Source organism: Ranitomeya variabilis, chromosome 6 (genome assembly GCF_051348905.1).
Source record: "Ranitomeya variabilis isolate aRanVar5 chromosome 6, aRanVar5.hap1, whole genome shotgun sequence".
NCBI classification, from domain to species: domain Eukaryota; kingdom Metazoa; phylum Chordata; class Amphibia; order Anura; family Dendrobatidae; genus Ranitomeya; species Ranitomeya variabilis.
Genome location: NC_135237.1, coordinates 317870152 through 317887848, shown reverse-complemented (window position 1 = coordinate 317887848; position 17697 = coordinate 317870152). Strand labels below are relative to the sequence as shown.

Here is a 17697-nt window from a genome sequence, read left to right as displayed (position 1 = left end):
TCGGAATGTTTGAGAGGTCATTCGCTGGAAGCAAACTTTATACACATGGTATGGGGTTGCCCCATTATTGAGTCTTACTGGAGCCAGGTAATGTCGCTGTTGACTTCTCTAGTACAATCCCCTGTTCCTCTCAATCCCTTAGTTTGTTTATTTGGGGTGCTAGATGATGAAGCCTGGGGACACTATGTTAAGATTCTTCTACGTGAGACACTCTTTCTGGCTAGGAAGGTGTTGGCATTGTGTTGGATGGGTAGTGTACACCCCTCTCTCGAGATGTGGGTAGAATTGGTATACTCGATCATACCGTATGAGTGGACATTATATCAAAACAGGGGCTGCATAAAGAAGTTTGATAAGATTTGGGACAGGTGGAACTCTTCTTGTCTTACTGTATCAGGACATGGTGGCCTGGCACCACCAGGAGAGTCATGGTTGAAACGCATTAATAGATACTCTACAGCATCAGATAGTTATTATAATAAATATAGATATTGGGCGGCAGATTAGGATAAGATAGTTATGACTTAATTGGTTGTTTAATGAAGGGGAGTGGATGAGAGAGGAAGGAGAATACCTCCCCCCCTTTTTTTCCCCCCCTTTCTTGGATACATGCTACCAGGCCGACATGAAGTTATGTAATGTTTTCTGTTCACTTGACAAGTGGTATTATATATATATATATATATATATATATATATATATATATATATATATATATATAGCAATATATGGACTTTTAATACTGAAAGTGTATGGATAATAATACACTAATTTGTTGTCCATTCGTAATTACCCTGATAAGTGTACTTATGCTGGCTTGGATGCACAAATATGTATACAGTTAGGTCCATATATATTTGGACAGTGACAACATTTTTCTAATTTTGGTTATAGACATTACCACAATGAATTTTAAACAAAACAATTCAGATGCAGTTGAAGTTCAGACTTTCAGCTTTCATTTGAGGGTATCCACATTAAAATTGGATGAAGGGTTTAGGAGTTTCAGCTCCTTAACATGTGCCACCCTCTTTTTAAAGGGACCAAAAGTAATTGGACTATTGACTCCACCAAGGCTATTTCATGGACAGGTGTGGGCAATCCCTTCGTTATGTCATTCTCAATTAAGCAGACAAAAGGCCTGGAGTTGATTTGAGGTGTGGTGCTTGCATTTGGAAGGTTTTGCTGTGAAGTAAACATGCGGTCAAAGGAGCTCTCCATGCAGGTGAAACAAGCCATCCTTAAGCTGCGAAAACAGAAAAAACCCATCCTAGAAATTGCTACAATATTAGGAGTGACAAAATCTACAGTTTGGTACTTCCTGAGAAAGAAAGAAAGAAAGCAAGCACTGGTGAACTCATCAATGCAAAAAGACCTGGGCGCCCACGGAAGACAACAGTGGTGGCTGATCGCAGAATAATCTCTATGGTGAAGAAAAACCCCTTCACAACAGCCAACCAAGTTTACAACACTCTCCAGGAGGTAGGCGTATCAATATCCAAATCTACCGTAAAGAGAAGACTGCATGAAAGTAAACACAGAGGGTTCACTGCAGGGTGCAAACCAGTCATAAGCATCAAGAATAAAAAGGCTAGACTGGACTTAGCTAAAAAAAACATCTAAAAAAGCCAGCACAGTTCTGGAAGAACATTCTTTGGACAGATGAAACCAAGATCAACCTCTACCAGAATGATGGAAAGAGAAAAGTATAGCGAAGGCGTGGTACAGCTCATGATCCCAAGCACATCACATCATCTGTAAAACATGGCGGAGGCAGTGTGATGGCTTGGGCATGCATGGCTGCCAGTGGCACTGGGTCACTAGTGTTTATTGATGATGTGACACAGGACAGAAGCAGCCGAATGAATTCTGAGGTATTCAGAGCCATACTGTGTGCTCAGATCCAGCCAAATGCAGCCAAACTGATTGGTCGTCGTTTCATACTACAGATGGACAATGACCCAAAACATAAAGCCAAAGAAACCCAGGAGTTTATTAAAGCAAAGAAGTGGAATATTCTTGAATGGCCAAGTCAGTCACCTGATCTCAACCCAATTGAGCATGCATTTCACTTGTTAAAGACTAAACTTCACTTTAGTCTTTTCACTAGGCACTGCTCCTAATAGCCAGTTTCCTACTCCACACTGATGAGGGGCAAATACCCCGAAACAGCTGTCTGTGGATGGATACCATGTTTTGGCATAGGTGGTTTTCCTTTATTGGATGCTGCCCTTCCCGTGGTTGTTCCTTCCCGGTGAAAGACCTGGCTATTCATTGCTTGCGTTGAGAAACACGTGATGGTGTCTCCGCGGCTTTTCTACATGCATTTGCATATTTCCCATCAGGGATGGGGGCAGTGTTCTGGATCAACAACTGATGGTGTCTCCGCGGTGTTGGATGTTTTGATCTCCCCGAGGTCATTCACCCTTATGTTTAAAGACTAAACTTCAGACCGAAAGGCCCACAAACAAACAGCAACTGAAAACCACCGCAGTGAAGGCCTGGCAGAGCATCAAAAAGGAGTAAACACAGCATCTGGTGATGTCCATGAGTTCAAGACTTCAGGCAGTCATCGCCAACAAAGGGTTTTCAACCAAGTACTAAAAAAGAACATTTTATTTAAAATTATTGAATCTGTCCAATTACTTTTGGTCCCTTGAAAAACAGGGTGGCACATGTTAAGGAGCTGAAACTCCTAAACCCTTCATCCAATTTTAATGTGGATACCCTCAAATAAAAGCTGAAAGTCTGAACTTCAACTACATCTGAATTGTTTGGTTTAAAATTCTAAAATTCATTGTGGTAATGTCTATAAACAAATTAGAAAAATGTTGTCTCTGTCCAAATATATATGGACCTAACTGTATGTTGTCACTGTTTTGGTTAAGAAACTAATTTAAAAAAAAAAAAAATACTCGGAGGACCCCCGAGCATGCTCGGGAAATCTCGAGTAACGAGTATATTCGCTCATTACTAGAAAACATCTGTAAATCTTAAGACCTCAGCAAACCTTGTCACTGTCTATACAGCAAAGCTGACAAGTGCAGTTTTAGCCTATTGTGTGAAGAGGGAAAAATTTCAGGACAACCCCGTCTGATGCATCCTTTGGTAGCTAGCTATACATTATCTCCCAACTTGAAGACGTGTCTTACTCCAGCCTACAGAAAGCTAATGAGTCTGGGCAAGTCTTTAGACACAGATTAGAAACTACAAGAATATTAAACATCAGCAGCAGTGTAGTAAGTATATTAAGAAATATCTTATCAAGCAGAGCACCAAGAAGTTGCCTCTGAGCTTTGAAAACCACCATATATTCCATGTTTTTAATTTTTTTTAATGTGAAATAGAAAAAAAAACAAAACTTCATACCTGAATTTCAGGACTCGATTTATAATTCTTGCGTTCCTGCAAAGGAACTTCATTTTCTGAAACACAGAAATTAAGCAAATTGGCACTCTTATAAGATCAGCTGTAAGTGTTACCTCTGTTAGTAATGTGAATTAAGAAAACTAGGAAGAAGAAAATCGTATGTACACCACCTGCAGCCAGTGTAAGGTTGACCCTGAGGGCCTGAATGGTCTCCTTGGCTTTCCGTAGCTCAAACTCCAGGACTGGACAGGGTTTTGGATTAAACACACACAGGCATCCAACCAAGAAAAGGGAAACAAAAATAAAAATAAAAAGCAAGGATGGGCGTGGAAAAATATATATACAGTTTGTATTGAAACAGAAAGCATGCAGTCTAATGGATCTCATGAAAGCATGCAGCAGAGTTGGCTTAGCAAAACCATGGGCATCCTTTTCTTCTGTAGAAATGAATCTAGCCAAACCAAGTTCACAGTTCAAGCTGTCTGACAAAGTTTAGGCAGAGGGGAAACAAGCCAAGGCACATTCTGGCGATCTCATCAGTCATTTTTTATTGGAAATTGGACATTATGACCTCTTAGTCTACACTACACTGAGAATTGGAAATCAAACACTTATTGGTGTTCTACAGACAGGATATCGAGGACCTATCCTTAAGATAAGTCATCAATATTGGATCTATTATGGTCCCACAAGAGGCACCCCCTAGATCAGTTGCTATTTGCTCCAGCCACAGAAGAACAACCTAAATGCTTTGTCATACGTCAGCATTTATTCTTGTACGCAAAAATTAGTCTGAGCTTCTTCAGCGTTTTTGGTCAGAGTCTTTGGTCAGTGTCAGTTTTTACAATCAGCATTTCATCACTTTTTCATGGATGGAAAAATAACTGGCGGGAGGGTTCTCAAACTTCTCCTATCCAATGGTCCACGAAAAATAGACAACAAGTGGATTGTTTCTGGGTTTTTTTTCCACAGGCTTGCATTGGTGAGTTTTTACAGTCGGATCAATATAGGCTGAAAACCCCAATCACTTGTACTGTAAATTGTTTGGGATTTGAACACAATCTAATCTAACCATCCACAAGCTCAGAGCCAAAAACTTGATGGTGTCTATTCCAGGCCTACCCACGGACACGATAAAGACTATGTATCTTTAGCAGGTTGACCAAAGGTCACAAGGACTTGTTGGGCACTCCGCCCTGGATCACCTTGCACATCTGGTCGTTCATACCCACCTCAAACCTGTCCACATCCGGTACTGCCCAAGGTGTCCATTCAAGAAGGAAACATTTGCTTGTCATTTGGGATTTCTTCCAGTAATATGCTGGAGAGTTAGGGTACTGTGGTGGTATAATGTAGGAAAAAGATCACAAACCGTGTGGCTCGCAGGACTATTATGTGTGGTTTGCGGCTGTCTGTCAACTTGGTGCATTAGCGCTAAGTATAGCACACAGCTATGAAGAGCAGGTCTCCAGATAGTGACAATTGTAAGTAGCCCCACACAGAAGAGCAGATCTGGATGCGCCTATACTGGCCATGGGGTTGGAGAGAAAATTTAAGTGCCAAGCTGGAGATAGGACGATACTGTCAGATAGATGGGTGCTTGGAGCTGGATGGCATAGCGTGGTGGAAGTGATGGATGTAAGAATACTGAAGGAGGGAAAGATGGAAACTCCTAGATGTAAGTCTATAGCCTTGGTGTGGTTTCCATGGGTAAGATTTGTCTGGCATTATACCAATATTGGGGGATCTGGTGTCACTTCTGAGGGGGAAGCAGATACTGAATGTCACTATATGGGTGGGTGGGATGCTCTGGCTATGGCTCGCGAGTTAAGAAAGGTTGAGGACCACTGGTGTAAGGTAACCTGTACTGTTGTCTTATACTCTCCTGTATGGTAAATCATATTACTTACTGTCTGTTACTTGGCTTGCACAGCATTATATTTTTGCGTTTTGACAACAGATTTTTTTATTGAAAATAGTTTAATTAAAGTAAATGAAGATGCAATAATTTGCCACCAATCTGTAGCGCAATTGACTTATGTAGAGTGCAGATGATAATTAGGACAATTTCATCCATTTTGCTTTTACTCTAAAATGATTAAGATTTTCTGCCCGAAAAATCCAGATGGAAGATCGACCGCGTATCTGCTCTGTGGGCTGATAATGAAGGGGGAAAGAGATATTCAGTATATCAATCAGTCTACAACATACTGCCTGCAGACAGCATAGCATCCTCAATAAAACAGGCTACTTTTAGAGTATTTCTAAACATGTAATCATTCCTTGATATGTTATATCCACAGTAGTTTTCATCAGTGGGAGTCTGGGCTCTTATGCTTGAGCAGAGCTCCCTCCACAGCTAGTCTGTGGCCCACACACCACTTGGCTCACACTGTAGCACAAGCTGAGCACTACCTTAATTTAAGCGATCACTGGAGCCGACCTGTATCCCCCCCGATTAACACTACTAAACAGGGGCTATAACACAAAGTTAATCAAATGGAAACACCCATATAATAAGAAAGCGGTTCGGCAGACTGAGATCAAATGTTAGACAATAGCTACAGAGAAGGGGAAAACCAGTTCGGCCAGGTCACCACATGATGGCCATCTTGAATGCTGCCAGATTGGCTTTACCTTCAGTATTTCAAAATTAAAAGGTTGGTGTGTGACAAAGTGGGAGAGAATATCACCAAAAAAAAATCAAATCTCGGGCTTCATGTTAATACAACCATTTGTTCTCGTGTTAAAAGCAGTGATTCTTCTTCTGTACATTATGTTAAGGATGGCGCTATCCCAACCAGAATATTTTGAGATTGTCCTTGTGTCTTGTCAACCTATCAGACAAGTAATCGCAGAAGATTTCAGCTGGTGCCACCTAAAAGGGTTCCCATTACCCACACTGCATCCGACAAACTCGCTGCCAAATTCTGAGAAACAGGTTCTGTCACCCAAAACTACACATGTAGCAACAGTAACATTGTCCTGGCCTGATTCAGCAAGAGCCATAATGTAGGACTCGCCGTCTGCCTCTGGGATGGGGCAGGCTATGCCGCAATTCAGACTAAGTGCACTGTGGGAATTAGAGGCCTATATGGGCAGTCTTGGCTGAAGTGTTCGGTGGAAGAGAAAGGATCAGATCCATGGAAAATATCTGTATGTCTTCCTTGCAAATTATGTCAATTTTCTAAGAAGCTCCTGACACCAGGTCAAAGTGGTCAGTTTTTCCTCTTATTTTATTCCTGCTGCTCCCCTGGATACCGTACTTAGGTTTTTAATTTTTTTTCATGTGATATTGGACTTATTTAGTGCTAATTTTTATGGTCTCAGAGTAGTAATACAGAACAGCCTAACGACATGCCCCCGGGGATAATCCTGTGAGGAACGTGCCCTTGGTAAAGATCATAAAAATTAATATTAAATAAAAAGGTTAATCTCTATGGCAGATTAATAATAAAACAAAACAACAATACTCAGAGGAGCAGCGGGAACAAAGAGCAAACACTGGCCACTGTAGACCTGGTTACTGGTCCTTTCTAGGGTATGTGCACATGACGTCTTAGGCCTCTTTCACACTTCCGTTTTTTGCCATCCGTCGTTTTGGTAAAAAAAACAAACCTGCAAATGTGCCCGCAAGATGCGTTTTTTTGCCATAGAAGTTTATTGACGACGGATTGCGACGGATGGCCACAAGTCGCATCCATCGTGCAACGGATGCGTCGTGTTTTGGCGGACCGTCGTGACGAAAAAACGTTCAAGGGAACGTTTTTTCGTCCGTCGGATCCGCCATTTCCGCCATGCGTGGCCGGAACTCCGCCCCCTCTTCCCTGGACTTCAGAATGGGTGGCGGATGCGTCGGAAAACTGCATCCGCTGCCCACGTTGTGCACAATTTTGCACAACGTCCGTCGGGCTGATGGTTTGCAACGGCCCCGTACGGAAATGTGAAAGAGGCCTTAGATGTTGGCATAACCGCACCGTTGTTGTAGCACAAGCTTCAGGAAAGCCGTGGCGGTCATTTTTGTAATTTTTTTAAAATCATATATGAGACAGTGGTGGCTACCAAGCAGAAGGTACTTGAATAATGCTCAGGACACTGATTTCAGCCGCTTTACGACTTTCAATGTCTGAATTGGTTAAGAGTTGGAAAAAAAAAAAGAAACATATGCCCAATAATTACATTTTACATTGATAAGCATATGTTAATTCTTTTTGGCATTTTTGTGCTTTTTCATGCGGCTTCCAGGCCAGATCTGCCGGAGAAAGATGTCACGAAGGGCATGTTCACATGGCGTCTTCCACACACCAGCGTACCCAAAACATTTTTGAAGTAAAAGACGCTTCAGGTAAACACAGAAGCGCATTTTCCGACATCTCTAGGACACCTTTAGAGCAACATTTTTTTTAGCTATTTTATATGTGACATATGTACGGCTTACGCCAGTTTTCTTTTTACCACTTTCTCTGGTGGGTTCCAGGGAAAATCCACCTGAAAAAAACAGTGTTCACATACCCTGAAAGTGCTTGTACTGCGACATATAAAAACCTCTTTCTTTCAGAAGACATACAGCATATTTAGGCCAAAACAGAGAGTCGATCTATAACCTAATAGAGGCACGCCCTTCTGTGCATCTTATGTGCCCACGGTGAACTCAATATTAAAACCATATTTTTCTGCTATAGTCTTTATGAAACTGTAACTAATGTATTTTTATTCCACATAATTAAATAAAAATATAATAAAAAGATTAAATCGTTCAAATTGGTTTGGGTTAGATCCTGATCCTCAAGAAAATGAGATGCATAATCAAGCCAATAATGAAGGCAATGAGAAAAAAAAAAAATTGGTATAAAAGGAATTGGAAAAATGTAAATAAGACATTATAATTAAAAATATATATATACATATAAAAAACACAAACACCGCAACATGAAACACGACCAAAAATAGGTGAGGACACGAAAAAAAAAAAAGAAAACTAGGTCAGACTGCAAGAAACCAATGGCAATGGTCAGACAAAAAAAAGTAATGTCTGGAGGGTGAGAGGAAGGCCAACGATAACAAACACTCTGCTGCATGTTTCTTTTTCATAGATGATATGTCCTACATATTTCATGTAGTTATTACAATCTTTCTTAATTCTGTAAGTAGTACAGTCACAGAACATGCACAAAGTACAAGAGCTAAAAGAATCCTTGTGGAGTATAAAGATACACATCGCAGAAACTTTCATACAATGTATCATAGTGATACAATCTAACACCTTATAATGAAATATTTGGGTAGAACGATGCGGGGGTATCTTGCAAGTGACAGCTTCAGGATGATTGCAGAATATCGGCACACTGGAATATCTCATGTGACTTTTTGTGAAAGACTGAAATAAGAAGCTGGAATTACAAGTTCTGTATTACCCATCGTTACAGTCATTGAAATGTGCAGAATATGGTCACAATCTACTGAGCAGTTCCGCAATAGAAGCAAATAAGAGAAAAGTAAAACTAAAGGTACCTTCACACTAAGCGACGCTGCAGCGATATCGACAACGATGCCGATCGCTGCAGCGTCACTGTGTGGTCGCTGGAGAGCTGTCACACAGACAGCTCTCCAGCGACCAACTATGCCGAAATCCCCGGGTAACCAGGGTAAACATCGGGTTACTAAGCGCAGGGCCGCGCTTAGTAACCCGATGTTTACCCTGGTTACCAGTGTAAATGTAAAAAAAACCAAACAGTACATACTTACATTCCGGTGTCCGTAACGTCCCCCGGCGTCCGCTTCCTGCACTGACTGCGAGTGCCGGCCGTAAGGCACAGCACAGCGGTGACGTCACCGCTGTGCTCTGCTTTTACTTTACGGCCGGCACTCAGTGTCAGTGCAGGAAGCGGACGGCGGGGGACGTGTGACAGACACCGGAATGTGAGTATGTACTGTTTGTTTTTTTTACTTTTACAATGGTAACCAGGGTAAATATCGGGTTACTAAGCGCCGCCCTGTGCTTAGTAACCCGATATTTACCCTGGTTACCATTGTAAAACATCGCTGGCATCGTTGCTTTTGGTGTCAAACACGACGATACACGCCGATCTGACGACCAAATAAAGTTCTGAACTTTCAGCAACGACCAGCGAGATCACAGCAGGATCCAGATCGCTGCTGCGTGTCAAACACAACGATATCGCTATCCAGGATGCTGCAACGTCACGGATCGCTATCGTTATCGTTGCAAAGTCGTGTAGTGTGAAGGTACCTTTACCATAGCAAATCTTTTAAATACCTGGCTGCATCAGCACCACCACCCCCGAGAGTCAGTGCAGGTCTGCGGTTACATACCCTGCAGGGATGATGTGGGAAGTAAATAGACACCATCGCTGTAGCAGGGCTAGTATGGCAGGGCATTTAATAGGATGGTAATAGTTATTTTTTTTTAAACATCTTTTTAAAAAAAATTAGAGTTGGTTTTCTCAGAAAAGGTGCATTAGTAAAAAAAAAAAAAATAATGCATATGTTTATGTATTTAAATTAACTCTTCACCCTGGCAGCCCAGGAATGTCGGTCTACCTGCAAGGGCAGGAAACCACTGAAACTCACAGAGAGGCTCTGCCATTTATCTGTCATTTCCTGCCTCTCTCTGATGCAATCATGGGTAAAGGTAAAAAAATAAATAAAGTTATTAAGGGTTTGTCAATCATATTATAAAAGGTGTTCCAATCTGAAGATCAGTGCTAGTTGTTCCAGTGGTTCCATTTCCTGACTGTGCTCAAAACAGGACAGTGTTTCCTATGGTTGCACATCATCAGAGAGACTGGCTGAGTGATCATTCCAACAGGTAGGCCAGCCCATCCCCACTGATGCAGACAGAGGGCGGCCATATTAGCTGCAGAGATACACCGTCAGCCAGCCCCCTCACACATTGCACTGGTCATGTGTGGATATTGGAAACGCTTTCCTGAGGCGAATCCAAGCTGGAAAAGGAGCTGCCGAGCCTCCGGCCGACATCTAAGATGGGGGCAATACTCTTAAATGGCATATTCTAAGCAAACCAAGAAAGGCATTTTTAAAGCGGACAATTGATCAATGTCTGATGCTACTCACCTGCCACCCGCTCGTCAGTTTCCCTATTTCCATCATCAGAGTACCGCGCAAAGTCCAGAGAATCAAGAGTGCTAATGCTACCCGCGCGATCTGAAATGAAGCGGAAAGCCGGTGAGCCAAAATCAACCACAAGCGCTGCTTACTTCTAACACGTGACAACACATCCACTATATTACTCTATGGAATAAAGTATTCAGGGTCGCACTCATTCCCCATAATAGCCATGATGGGTAAACATTGGGAACAAATGGCATTCACACATCCATAGAAATACAGAAGGGAAACGTTATTCCAGATTGGGGAGAAAAGTACTGATTTTATTAATAATATTTGCTATGTGTAAACTGGTGTTTGTACAGAAAGGTTTAATCAAAAGGCAGAAAAAAAGCAACAAACAAGATGAAAAGGAGCTGTTCAGTAACGACACCCACACAATATGCCAGCGCTGACAACCCTGGCCTAGGCTGGCAGTTTCCATGGTAACGAACATGTGGGATTTTTTCTTCTGTTGCTCCAGCACTTGGTACAGTGTAACACAAAATATAGGATACAGCAGGAAAGTCTGCCGGGCGGTCATGTCACCGGATGGGACATGGGACTACCGACACCACCGACTGGCTGCAGCGTTCACGTGCCACGTGACCACCAGAGTACCCGACTTTCATTTTGAGCATTATTTAAAGCACCTGGACCACCCTTTCAATGTGTTCTCTATGAACAGATAGATAAGAAACTGGCATCAGAAAAATGCTTATACCATAAATTAGGAAATCACAATAGTTTTGTCTAGGGAAGAAGTAGCCATTATAGCATTAATATACACTGATAGAAACCAGTGTTAGAACAGTAATAGTACAGGTGCCTGTGAGCATGTGCAGTAGGACACTCCGCCACTGTGACCTGGAGATCACTCATACTGCCAACAATCGCCAGGTCACAGCAGCGGAGCTTCCTACTGCACATGCTCACAGGCACCTGTCCTAATAAAGGGAATATGCCACCTAACCTGAGAGCATAATGTAGGAGGAGAAGTGTCCCAGGTTCTGGCGACGTATCACTTACTGGGCTGCTCAGTGTAGTTTAATTAGCAGGAGATTATCACTAGAGGACTAGTAAATCTGCTGCACTGTAGTCCTCCTCCTTTATAAGCTCTGTATAACTGTCGCCACCGCTAATTGGCAGCTTTCTGCCTATGCACAGTATAAACAGGAAGCTGTCAATAAGCAATGTGGATGGGGTTTATACAGAGCTCAGAATTCAGAGAACTGCTAGATCTGCAGCAGATAAAACTGTGATTTTATCAAAACTGTACAGTGAAGCAGTAAGTGATATGTCACTGAAATGAAGGTCTGTGCACCTGCTCTCAGATGGTGTAGCAAAAACCTACGGCTAATGCAGTGGTCCCTGCCGATACCAGAGGTGAATAATATGTAGAGTATCCTGTCTGCTGCAGCCAATCACTGACGTCACAGGTCACTGGGGCGGAGAAGCGATGTACAGCTTAATACCTTCACCTTGTAACATTCCTTCATGCCCCCATACACACTGGTCAAATGTCGATTGGACTCCATGGGTTTGGTCGCCCCTCAATGTGTATGAATGTTGCAGGAGAGGTCTGTCAGAGGTCGTTTCTGGCCTGCCTTTCCATTTGTTGTCCCAGTGATAAGCTGCGGCAGAGATCTGATGTGTACGGGTGGTTTACCCTGTACCACACATGGATAACACTGAGGTCAGCACAGCAGCGGAATTTACAGAATAGAGTCACCACACGATACCATAACGATTGCCACAAGCACATAGAAAACAGAAGCTTGGTGATAAACGTTCAGAGGACCCGTTACAAGGTCAAAATTGGCTCAGATGTTTCTTATGTTATTTCTGTTGCTCCCCTGAACATAAAGGTTTTTTCTTTCATAAATCTGCATAAAAGTTACATGAGCTTTTTTATGTAGTGCTCATTTTTATGGGATTTATCAAGGGGACTTTGCTCACAGAGTAATAATGCAGATATTAAAGACATGCACACAGGGCACTAAATTAAAAAGACCCATATTTCTGGAACCATATGTCAGATATGAAAAAAAAAAAATACTTGGGAGCAAGCAGGAATAACAAGAGCAAAGTCTGAGTATTTCTGACCTGGTGCCAGGTCCTCTTTTATACGTGCAGTGTGGTCTGTGGACAGCACAGAATAGAGCGGGAGAAGCTGAGTAGAATGATACCGGATGTAGGTTTGTTGGAAAAGATTCCGTATAAATGGTGTTGTATCCAATGAAATCCCTGGTGTATGTGCATGAGTCCAGGGGGCGGTCCTAATAGTGATTTGACAGCTGTGATTGCAGGCATACATGGAAGACTTAAGTCACTGAATGGGACCGCCCACTAGACTCACCCAAACACCAGGGATTTGAAGAAATCAGCCGATTAGCTCCTCCTGATTTACAACACCCTGCCCGCAACGGGACTCGTTCCCTTTAAGTACACAATGGCTTAGTCATGTTTTTAATCAGATATGGAACCAAAGTGGGCTGTGATCACAAGCTAACAACCTCTGCATCACCTAGTATATAACCTTTGTAGGCGCTCCACCAAAGAAGCTACAATCTGACTGATTACAGCTACAAATCAGGCTCTCCATGATGGAAAGCACAAGACAAATGACTTCATTTTGCATAATCACATACACACACGTAGTGATGATCTAAATGTGGGCTCTGTGCACACTAGTCTGTGTCCCTACATTACTCTGCCATTGCCATAGAAACCTTTAAATAAATATTTATGTTAAAATATTCATTGATGTATCATGTAATCTTTCTGATGGTGACAAAGTTAGCTAGTTCTACTATTTTTTAATATACGTATATTTTTTTAAACACTGGATAGAATAAGACTGATTATTCTAATCTACCCACGGTGACAGAACCCTGGTGGGAAAAAAGCTTTAAAAAAAAAAAAAAAAGTCAAAGATTTTTTCCACTTTCATAAATTGGAAATGATTTCAGTAATGTAAAATAACTATGATCCAGTACTCACCATCCCCAGAGTTGGCTCCCTGTCACTGCTCCGATTTGGATTTTGGCTACATCACTGATGATATCCCATCGACAGCTCGCCTCAAGCTGCAGCCAATCACTTCAGCTCAGTAGCTATGCTGATGTAGACTGCATAAGACGCTGAAGTGATTGGCTGCAGCTCAATGTGACGTTACCACTGCAGCCAAAACACAGGCCGGAGCAGCAGCAGGGAGCCGGCTCCGGAAATTACTGCCTGTATGTCTGTGGGGTCCACTTTATAAAAGTGGAAAACTTCCTTGACCTTTCTTCTATAAGGTATCTGTTACTTTATGGATTCAGATTACTAATCTGCCCACTCGTACTACTCAATAGGAAAAAAAGTGAGAAGCTGAGTTTTCCACCAGTACAATATCATTTACTAATAGTTTGCTATGTAGACCTATGCGCATCCACAGTAAACTACAAACGTGGTAGTCTTATTTAGCACTCATCCTTTTTGATCACCTAACCACAGTATGTATGTGGTCCATTACCGTGCACCACATAGATCAGTATATAAGCTGTACACAGAAACGTATAGAAAACTTATAGTTAAGACTATTTACAGGGGCCTCATTATTCCTCTAATAGCAGAATGCTTTGGAAGGGGACATCATCCTGATCCTTAGTGACGTTCTATAAGGTTATGCAGATTACACACGGTCTCTTTTGCTAGTGTTCGCTATTAAAAACAAGGGTGTTTCTCCTTTTGTCATTAGCATATTATTAACCCCTTCACCCAGATCAGACATACTGTATAACGTCTGACGTGAAAGTGAAGCTCCCCCATTCCATGTTCTGGCTATCAAATTATTTATGCATCGTCTTTAGACTATACGTATACCGAGAAGTGTCCAAAAATACAACGACAAGCTGCAGTGCGGTGTCTGGAGGTACACTGGGCCATGAAGATGCACTTACAGCTCCCCTCAGCCTCACACTGTGCATTACCTGGGGTGAGTGGCGGTAGGCTTGGAATACAGCATGAGGCTGAGGAGCTGAGTGCATCTTCACAGCCCAATGTACTGCCCGACAAATACCGTATATACAGAACTTCAAAATCTGATCACTTGCAGCTGGAGCGTCGCTTTGGGATCATAAAGGGGTCAAATGAATAAATATTTTAAAGGGCTATACAGACATATGAATTGACAGTGTAGAGGTTTCTGGATGGTTCCATTTACGGTAAATTTCTACCAATTATCCAACTCTTATATCACATCTGATTAGTAACATTGATGAGCGAGTGTACTCGTTGCTCGGGTTTTCTCGAGCACGCTTGGGTGATCTCCAAGTACTTGTTAGTGCTCGGAGATTTAGTTTTCATCACCTCAGCCGAATGATTTACAGCTATTAGCCAGGCTGAGTACATGTAGGGGTTGCCTGGTTGCTAGCAAATCCCCACATGTAATCAAGCTGGCTAGTAGCTGTAAATCATTCAGCTGCTGCGATGAAAACAATCTCTGAACACTAACAAATACTCGGAGACCACCCGAGCGTACTTGGGAAAACCCGAGCAATGACTCTATTATTGCTCACCAGTTTACAGTTAATAACGGCATATTTCTTTTTTTTCTTTCTTCATTAAGAACAAATATTTTGGTTACTTTATAATGCGCATATCCATATACAAAATGTCCAAAAATTACAATTTTCACGTTTTGAGAAGGAAAACAAAAAAAAGGCTGACTTTGGTGTGTAGAATTGGAAAGGGTGAACGGAGTCATCTCATTAACATTAGAACGTGGGGGATTTGTTGAAAGATGACATCTCTTATGAACTGCAAAAGCACTGCTTGTCTTCTTCAAACTTACAATCAAATTTAACGGGGGGTTTCACTACTCTGATATTGACAGGTCATTCATATCAGATTGTTCGACATCCAGCACTGACTGTTCAGCAGCTGTCGGCTCTGCCGGTGGCCAGATATAAACAGATATGGTGCTGAGCAGCACTGCTCCATCACCTGTATAGCGGCTACATATCCATTTGAATAGCGGCCGACCTTCTAATCAGCAGAAACCATGGCTGGATAACTATGGCCACCAAATCTGATTTTTGGCAGTCCTTGGTCACCTTCATTATGTACACAGCCCTGTACTTTTAGTAGCGGCATTACCGCTTTGTGCCATTCAAATGTATAAAACAAAGCTGTAAAACCAAGCACACCCACCAGAAAAAATACAGCTTTTGTGCAAACTAGGACCATGAGTTGCATTTTTAATGTCATTGTCAATTATTCCACGTTTATTTTTGTCCTCGGCATATGAATGAATACAAAGAAAACACCATTCACTTGCATTAGCTCTGTAACATTTGCAGATTCGGTGGTCATGGGATCCAAGCTCAAATCCTGACAGAATTAGGAATTTGTGACGGTGGCCAATAGCGAGGGAATACTAGGATCTTTGTTAGGCTCAGTTTACAACACGAGTTTGCAACCAGTTGAAAAGCTACTGTGCTTTTTTGGAGAAATTTAGAGATTCAAAGCAGGATACAACAGAACAAAGCTGAACAGACGTAACATGCACATGTAGCTCACACCTAGCCTTACGTAAGGAGGGAGATGCCTGGAAATGGAGCGATCAGTCATGGTTCTGTTTGTCGATATATTATTGCATCCACTCCTAACATACCTGGCACAGAAGGGAATGCAGGGGTATTTACACAGGCACGAAGGACTTTGTGCCTTGACACTCCTTACTCAACTAAACAGACAGCAGGAATAAGAGCCAATACTGGCCACTTTTCTCTGGCCACAGATCGTCTTCAAGGTGTATTTACATTGCACCATTATCTGGAACAAGAGTTCTCAATAATCAGGCAATGTACATACACTGCCTGCCTTAAGCTGGAGTTACACTAAACGACTTACCAACGATCACGACCAGCGATACGACCTGGCCGTGATCGTTGGTAAGTCGTTGTGTGGTCGCTGGGGAGCTGTCACACAGACAGCTCTCTCCAGCGACCAACGATCAGGGGAACGACTTCGGCATCGTTAAAACGGTCTTCAACTATGCCTAAGTCCCCCTGCAGCACCCGGGTAACCAGGGTAGACATCGGGTTACTAAGTGCAGCGCCGCGCTTAGTAACACGATATTTACCCTGGTTACCATTGTAAAAGTAAAAAAAAAAAAAAAAAAAAAAAAAACACTACATACTCACATTCTGATGTCTGTCACGTCCCCCGCCGGCATCCACAGGGTTAAGACTGCCGAGAGCTTCCCTGCAGACTGTGTCAGCGCCGGCAGTAACAGCGGTGACATCACCGCTGTGCTCTGCTTTACGGCCGGCGCTGACACAGTCAGTGCAGGGAAGCTCTCGGCAGCAGCGCGTGCATTAGCAGCGCTCCTGCCGAAAGCAGTTTTAGGGCTTGTTCACACTATCCTTTTTTTTCTGCGGATTTTTCAGGTCCTGATTTGAGAAAACCCGCAGTGCAAAACCGCGGTGGATTTCCCTGCGGTTTTCTGTGCGGTTTCTCCTGCGGATTCCACTGCGGGTTTCCAACTGCACTTTCCTATTGGTGCAGGTGGAAAACAGTTGCGGAATCTGCAGAAAGAAGTGACATGCTTCTTTTTTTCCGCAGAAAATCAGCGCGGATTTTCAAGCGGAAAAAAGGAAAGTGGGCACAGCGGATTTGGTTTTCCATAGGGTAACATTGTACTGTACCCTGCATGGAAAACGTCTGCGGATCCGCAGCTGCAAATCCGCTGCGGATCCGCAGCAAAAACCGCAGCGTGTGAACATAGCCTTAACCCTGTGGACGCCGGGGGACATGACAGACATCAGAATGTGAGTATGTACTGTTTTTTTTTTTTAACTTTTACAATGGTAACCAGGGTAAATATCGGGTTACTAAGCGCGGCCCTGCGCTTAGTAACCCGATATTTACCCTGGTTACAAGTGAACACATCGCTGGATCGGCGTCACACACGCCGATCCAGCGATGACAGCGGGTGATCAGCGACCAAAAAATGGTCCTGATCATTCCCCAACGACCAACGATCTCCCAGCAGGGGCCTGATCGTTGGTCGCTGTCACACATAACGGGATCGTTGCTACGTCACCAAAAGCGTGACGTTGCAACGATATCGTTAACGATATCGTTATGTGTGACTCAGCCTTTAGAATATGCAATGAGTAAAGACTCACGTCTGAAACCCGTCTGCATCTA

General features: G+C 42.7%; 1 protein-coding gene across 5 annotated transcripts in view; it reads right to left on the bottom strand.

Annotated features, from left to right (window-relative positions):
* The window catches only part of RELCH (RAB11 binding and LisH domain, coiled-coil and HEAT repeat containing), a 204264-nt gene that overhangs the window by 147773 nt on the left and 38794 nt on the right, over positions 1-17697 (bottom strand). For 4 of the 5 annotated variants that reach the window (XR_013216939.1, XM_077269738.1, XM_077269736.1 and 1 more), the window contains exons 2-4: positions 10465-10554; positions 3540-3611; positions 3370-3425 (exon numbers count right to left, since the gene is read on the bottom strand). Coding sequence is in view for 4 of the 5 variants with exons in the window: in XM_077269738.1 (XP_077125853.1) it covers positions 3370-3425; positions 3540-3611; positions 10465-10554 (218 nt within the window). In the remaining variant the exon portion in view is untranslated. The remainder of the gene's footprint in view (positions 1-3369; positions 3426-3539; positions 3612-10464; positions 10555-17697) is intronic. The other variant, XM_077269739.1, reaches the window with a different exon arrangement.